The sequence below is a fragment of the Montipora foliosa genome, chromosome 8 (genome assembly GCF_036669935.1).
Source record: "Montipora foliosa isolate CH-2021 chromosome 8, ASM3666993v2, whole genome shotgun sequence".
Classification (NCBI taxonomy): Eukaryota; Metazoa; Cnidaria; class Anthozoa; order Scleractinia; family Acroporidae; genus Montipora; species Montipora foliosa.
Window position 1 is genome coordinate 20,430,962 of NC_090876.1, and position 7,500 is coordinate 20,438,461.

General features: G+C 38.0%; 1 protein-coding gene across 1 annotated transcript in view; it reads left to right on the forward strand.

The window, feature by feature from the left end:
• LOC137967385 (lymphocyte antigen 75-like) overlaps positions 1 to 7,500 on the forward strand; it is a 242,690-nt gene that overhangs the window by 14,307 nt on the left and 220,883 nt on the right. Inside the window, exons 2-4 of the mRNA XM_068813925.1 lie at positions 2,575 to 2,973; positions 3,263 to 3,310; positions 6,482 to 6,666. Of these exons, the coding sequence (XP_068670026.1) occupies positions 2,575 to 2,973; positions 3,263 to 3,310; positions 6,482 to 6,666 (632 nt within the window). The remainder of the gene's footprint in view (positions 1 to 2,574; positions 2,974 to 3,262; positions 3,311 to 6,481; positions 6,667 to 7,500) is intronic.

Below are 7,500 nucleotides of genomic sequence, written 5' to 3' on the forward strand. Positions count from 1 at the left end.
CCAAAAAGCTTGGAAAAGTGTGGGTGTTCTAATCGCCGTAAGGAAGTCTGAAGGACTAAAATTGAATTCCCCGATCGGAGCTTACATCAATATCCATGGGATATGCACAATTTTGCTTACGAAGAAGAAAAACAACAAAAGAACCAAGGAACTTGACAGATTTTTTCACGTGATATATACCTAAGGCAATCCACGTAATTAGTTGTCTACTACAATGGTCACGGTAGCTTTCAAGTTTCGACTGCACCACCAATACATAGATTTAGTCAAGCCTAAAAGCGGAGCTCCCGGGTTATTTATTCTTAGTGGCTGTAGGGTTAGTGAAAATAAAAGGTTTTCGAATTGTCCGCGTTTTGGTATTTCTCGATTAACTCATTTCCCTCGCTTTCTTATATAGAAGAATTATTTGCTTAACTCACGGTAAAAATCGATATCGTGCGAAGTGCGGTATCGATTTTTCAAGTGAAATCTACAGTCAAAGTCATCAGTTGGGCGATTAACTTTAGTTAAAAGGCATGAGTTTTAAAAGAAAACAAACAAATCTTCAGCAAGCGAACGGAAAACCAAAAAAAGAAAAACAAACAAACATAAACAGCCATTTCAGAGTTAACTGAGGTACTAGCTCGTGCTGTCACAACAGATCGCTAGGAAACGTCATCAGTTCAAGGTTGAAAAAGAATTTTATTGATGTACTTTATTCCACTCAATCTCTGGGAACAAGATCATTGACACTTTGATGTATTTCATTGAAACGCGCCAGCTTGTCTTGGAACAAAAATCGGCAAAGTACGGCGACCAAGTAAGGTCGACAAACCTCAAACAAGATCTCCAACAAATTACTTTTACATGCCTTAAACAAACTTCTGAAAACACAAGCTAGAGACATTTCTTCCTAATTTAACGAGACCTCATTGAGATATCATGTTTTTGAACATAAGGGAAAAAATTTCCTTTTCACTCTCCAGGCATATCGAAAAACAGTTATGCAAACGGAGTAAAAAGAAAAAAAACAAAAACAAAAAAACAAAACACTTGTTCGCACAATTTAGAGCAAACAAACAAACAAACAAATCAACTATTTCTTTATGTCCAAAAAGAGTACAGATAATTTTTATTTAATTCCAGGTGAGAATAAAAATTTGAGTTTCATTCTTGAGCAAAGGGAAAAACGATTAAACCACTTTTTAAAAATACTCGTCCATTTGAAGCAACGCATCCGTAAAAATAAAAATATAAAAACGGTTTAGTGTCCAACTGGTAGAGTGTTTTGTCGTTCTCGTTTTCCTCCTCTCTTCTTTCGTTTCTACTCTTTTGTCAAAGGTCATCCAGGCATCATGCAAACTTATCACACTCGAAAAAAAAAATCCTCTAAATATATGGCAAAAATTGCAATACAGAGCAAAAAGTAGCTCTAAACATGTCAAATTAAAAATAAACACTGAGGTTTAAGTTCATATCCCTCCGATGCTTGACTTGAATGACTGCGTTGCCACCAGTGTGGTCCGGACCACGCACTTATATGAATATATGTCAAATCTTGATCGAAACCGGCAAAAAATGCAGGAAAAGAATATTTTCCAAACCGTTTTCCACCTGAACGCGAAAAGCGTCTACTGGCCGTGTAGCCGCATCGAGCCACAAAAAACCTCGTTTGAGTTTAGGTGTCCTGGGCCCGGTTGTTTAATGATAATCCCATATTGAAAATTAGCCAAGGAGTTTATTTCTCACCTCCCAAATGCTGTTTAACGCTGATATTCGGCAAAACTTTACATTAGAAGAAGTAAATCTTGAAAAACAAAAATAAGCAAAAGAAACTTTCACCAAAAAGTTGAAAACATTAAACAGAAGTTTACGCTAATCCTGGCTTTAGTTCATCAGCTTTTGAACGACCGGGCCCTGATTACAAGAAGTTTACGTGGCTTGAGCCTGCAATTCAATCGAATACCAGTACCTGGGCAGCGGGTCAGCTTATAAAAAAGCTAACCTGGATGAGCTCTTAACGTAAGTCCGCGATAAGATCACGTGATGCTGGTCGGCGGATACTTTGTTTTGACAGGTGTCAATTGACCATAACATGGAAGATGTACGCTGTAAACTACCTGGGGTATGGCCTCGACGGGCTTACGCGATACTGGACACATTGGCATACATGGAGGGGTGGACGTACGTACGGACAGTCGCTAATGACGTCGTAGCTAAAACCAAAATTTCTCGCATCGATGGGTTACAATATTTTCTTAAATATGGTGCTCAGCGAGCGCGCTTTCGGCGTGCGGCCAAGCTTCGCTAAGAAGTTTTATAAAAGGTCTCAATGTACGTGTGAATTTAAACAGGAAATTGCCAATTAATATTGTGGGCATCCAACCGTCGTTGACCCGTTCTCTTCCTTGTTCTTTGGTTTTTTTGTTGTTGGGTTTTTTGTTTCTTTTATTTCTTTTTAGTTTTTTGGGAATTTGTAATTATTTTACAAATATCCAGTAGGGTGTGCAGTCACTTAATGATGTCATGCTACGCGGGCAAGCAGGAATCGAGCTCACACTTCTGTCCCTTCTCATTTATCACGTTTTGTTGTAGGTTGTCCAAGTGGTTGGTATGGCTTCAGAAACTCCTGTTACTTGTTTAGGGTGAGATCGCTGCATTTGCGTGGCCTTAACTGGGACAACGCGCGTAGTTACTGTCTCAATTATGGTGGCGACCTTGTCAGTGTGTCCAACAAGTCAGAAATGGACTTCATCTATAATAAATCGTCCAAAGCCAGCAATGAGCATTATTGGATCGGTTTGAATGATCGCCGCAATGAAAGCTTGTTTGTCTGGAGCGATGGCACGCCCTACAACAGATCTGTCTATAGCAACTGGTACAAAAATGAACCCAATGACCGTGCTGGTGAGGATTGTGTTGAGTTGTACCGCACTCGGTGGAATGACGACAGCTGCAAGAAAGAGAAAAGTTACATTTGTGAACGACCAAGAGGTAAGATCCTATATTTTCACTTAAATGAAATTCATATAGCCGTATTATGATGATGATGCTGATGATGATGATGATTATGATGATGATGATTACGTCGACGACGACGATGACGACTATGATGTAAATGATGATGATTATAGTGGGCATTGTGTGGGAGGAGATCCATGGGTTAACGTTTCTTTGGGCTCGAAATTAGCTTTAGGACGCATTCAAGGACCAGGTTATGGTTTGCAGCTGCACTTTCTTACCATATGATTCACTAATGTTTCTTATTATCTTTTTGTTGCAGGAGTCCCAATGCCTACCTTTCAGACTGACTCTCTTCTTCCTACCTCTGGTAAATATGAAAATATTTTAAATAACACTCTTAAGCCCCCCGCTCCCTCTCCCTCTCCCTCTTCCGTGTGATGTAATTCACACTAGAATAATTGGGCCTTTACCACCACCCCATCATTTTGTAATGAACCGTGCGATAACTGCAAGCATGGTTCCTGTGAGGAAATCATTAGCTGACTTCTAGCACGTTCCGTGAAAGTCAACTATTAGGGTAAACTTCATTAATTTATGAAACAAACGGCTGGATTTTGAATCTGAATTTGTCCAGAATAGATCGAAATATAGGTGATGAGTTCACTGCTGTCTTTCAAAAGGTATGGAAAGCTGTCTTCAGTATTTCCTAGTCTTTGTGTTCGTCACAAAGAGTTTACACATCCGCAACGATAATCATTACTAATACACGAAAGTTTGATCATATAACTCTATTTTAAAAAAATTTAACTGACGAAGGCCGAAGGGCCGAAACGTTTTTATTAAATTTCTTGGACCTTCGAGAAGTTTTGTCTTCCTCTCCAGTTTATATGCAACTTTAAATACTAACTGAGGAGACAACGTGCATCCTTTTGGATCCTTCTGTTGGGAGTTTATCGTTTGGTCAACCATTACAGATATTCAAGCTATATATATCTATATATATACATATATATATATATATATATATATATATATATATATATATATATATATATATATATATATATAGGTTGAATGAAAAATGGAGTCAAAAGCAAACTACTCACAGGTCCATGTTTAATGTAAAGAACAAACGTTTCGCCCTTCGGGCTTCCTCAGTGTTCACAATAAGCTAAAAACTAAAAAATACTTGGCAGGAACTGAGTCGGTTTCAAGATCTTATATATGTGAAGAAGTGACAATGACGAAATAAACAGATTGCTTAATTACACGAAATTTACAAACAAGAAAAACCACTAACTCAATGGTGGGGTACAGTGAATTAATGAATTCGGTAAAATCCTTCAGCTTAGTGGTACCCTGGGTCCAAAGATCCACCACCAAATTTACCATGGTATCATCCGAAATTTCACTCAATGTTTTGGATCTCACCCTCCTTTTAGTTGATGGGTTTATTCAGACTGATATCTATTCCAAACCTACGGACCATCACATCTACTTATTGCGTAACAGTGCCCATCCATCTCATTGTACCAGGGCTATCCCGTTCGGAGTTGCTACAAGAGTTCGCAGAAATTGTTCCACAATTGAAAAGTTTGAAGAACGTAGCAAGGAATATCAAAATTATCTAGTAGATCGTGGTTACCACCCTTCTAAAGTTAAAACACAATTTGATAAGGCCAAAGATACACCCAGGGAGGACCTTCTTTCATCTAAAGAACGAGAGAAAAAGGTTATTTTTCCCCTTGTGGTCAATTTTAACCCTCATTTGCCCAACATTGGTAAAATCATTAAGTCGTATAGCCATTTAATTTATGATTCACCGACATTAGCACAGATTTTTCCCAAAGGGTCAATCATTCCATCTTATAGAAGGGCCAAAACCATCAAAGAGCTCCTAGCGGGACCCAAGGGATCTAATTATACTAACAACGACCATTCTGCTACAGGTTGTTTTAAATGTAGCAAAAAATGTGATTTATGTAAGAACTTTTTAAAGGAGGATAAGATTTTTTACAGCGCTCGTACAGATCGTTATTACACTATTAGGCAACATCTTGGGTGCACATCTAAAAACGTGATTTATTTGGCCACTTGCAAGAAGTGTAAGGTTCAGTATGTGGGTTCAACATCCAATGAATTCAAGGTCAGGTTTCGGAATCACAAATCGGCTATGCTTACTAACAAGACCACGTGCGAATTAGCCGTGCATTTCAATAGGGTTGAACACCAGATGTCTGACTTTGAATTCATTGTTATCGAAAAAATTGTTAATGAATGTGAAGATCACATTGATAGGCGTTTACTCACAAGGGAAGCTTTTTGGTGCTCCCAGTTGTGTACTCTTCATCCCCACGGCCTTAACAAACGATCAGAGTTCAACTCTAAGAATAGAATTAGGTTTAGCCAATAAGTTTTATTTTTTAGCCATGCATTTTTAGCCATTTTTTAGCCATTTTCATTTATTATCTTCCCCAAAACATTTTTTCCATTCAATTGTTCATAACTTTAGATATAATACTTTTTAATTTTTTACTGTGATAGTTAGCTCCCATAATTAACTCTATATTGTTCACTTCATCTACTATTGTGTAAGTGGTTTTTCTGTCTACAAGCTGGCCTATTTTGTCACCTACTCATTAGCGCTTGTTTGTAAATTTCGTGTAATTAAGCAATCTGTTTATTTCGTCATTGTCACTTCTTCACATATATAAGATCTTGAAACCGACTCAGTTCCTGCCAAGTATTTTTTAGTTTTTAGCTTATTGTGAACACTGAGGAAGCCCGAAGGGCGAAACGTTTGTTCTTTACATTAAACATGGACCTGTGAGTAGTTTGCTTTTGACTCCATTTTTCATTCAACCTATTTATTACCACGTGAAGTCAAGGCATCGTGTATCCTTCTTTGGATCCTGCTCGCAAGTGGCATTCTTCGTTGGCGACGCAGCATCTTACATTCTACCTGCTATATATATATATATATATATATATATATATATATATATATATATATATATATATATATATAGAAGAGTGGACTACTTTTTCATTGCAGATCGACAAGCTTGTTTCGTAGGAGCGTAGCGCTCCCACTCTTCAGGATCTTATGATTCTATTTACATAAACGCGGTATTTATGCGTTCATTTTTTCATCACACTTGCTTACACATTGTTTGGTTCTTAATTACACGTTCTTTAGTAAAAACCTACTTGCATGCCGGCAGCTGCTAACTAACTCTGACCGTTTGTTAAGTGCGGCGAGCTTCGGGTGGCAAATTATGTAATATTTTTCAAGTGTGCATAAGTTACATCTTTTTGTAGTGTTACAATACGCACGCGCTCTGCCTAGAATTTTCGCTCTGCCTAGAATTCTAGGCATATATATATATATATATATATATATATATATATATATATATGCGACATGACATCCAAGATCGAAACCGAGTGACCTAATAATAGCCTCCGAGTTTTAGCTATCGCGCACTTTTACAAGGTAGTTTTCAGTCTATACATTTCTTTATTTATTTTTTACCAGAACCAATTGCTTGTCCTTTTGGATGGGTTTTCTACGGCTCTTCCTGTTACTTGTTCAGTGACTTAAAGAAGAAATGGACTGATGCCAAGAAAGATTGCCGAGAGTCAGGAGGACATCTACTGACAATAGATGATGAGACTGAGCAGCATTTTATTACGATAAAACAGATGCATTGGCATCGGCAAGTGAGTAGTAAGAGTCGTTCGATAATTTAGGAGCCAAAAAAAAAAAAAAAAAAAACTTCGTGCGTGTTGGAGGTCAAAACATGTCTTAGTTGAGCGTACTGTCATTTATGAAGTATGTCATCTTCCCTCTGTTCAACTTTTCGTCTTTCTCATCGCCCATGATAAAGGTCTTTTTTTTTTGGGTTGGGGGGGGGGGGGGGGGTTCCCATGAAAGCAATGGGTATTCAGTTCACTGAAGCATGATACAGCCCCAAGAGTAAGTTACTTTTATTGTTTTCATGTAAACCCCCCCCCCCCCCCAAACATATTGCATCATGGGATGGTGAAATAAAAAAAATGGCTGCCTCTGTTGCTATCTGACAAAAATCCCCACAATGCAAAGTAGCAGTAACTAGACTAGCGAAACGAAGGATATACATTCCACGAACCACCCCATCAATTTTCAATTACAAAAGGTGTCAAAGAATCATTTAAATGCCTTACATTTAACCAGTACGAAACACCTTCCAACGCCTGATGTGACAACTCTAAAAAATAAACATATCAGTGCAAATAAGACTTCCTCCTAGGGAAGGCAAGGATGGGCATGAGATCTCCTTGTCACTCCACAGTTCAGTAGAATTCTCATCGAACTTCCACATCCAGGTAAGTGTCGTTCAATTGGTAAGTCTACGTCAATGTCACGTGACCAGAGATTCCATGAGACTTAGACACCAAAGTTGGCAAATCAGAGAAACCAAATAAGTGCCAAATAGCAACTAACGAACACCACACATAATATTAAGCTGTTTATTACACGTTCCACAAGAAATAAACTGCATAACAGATTCAAAA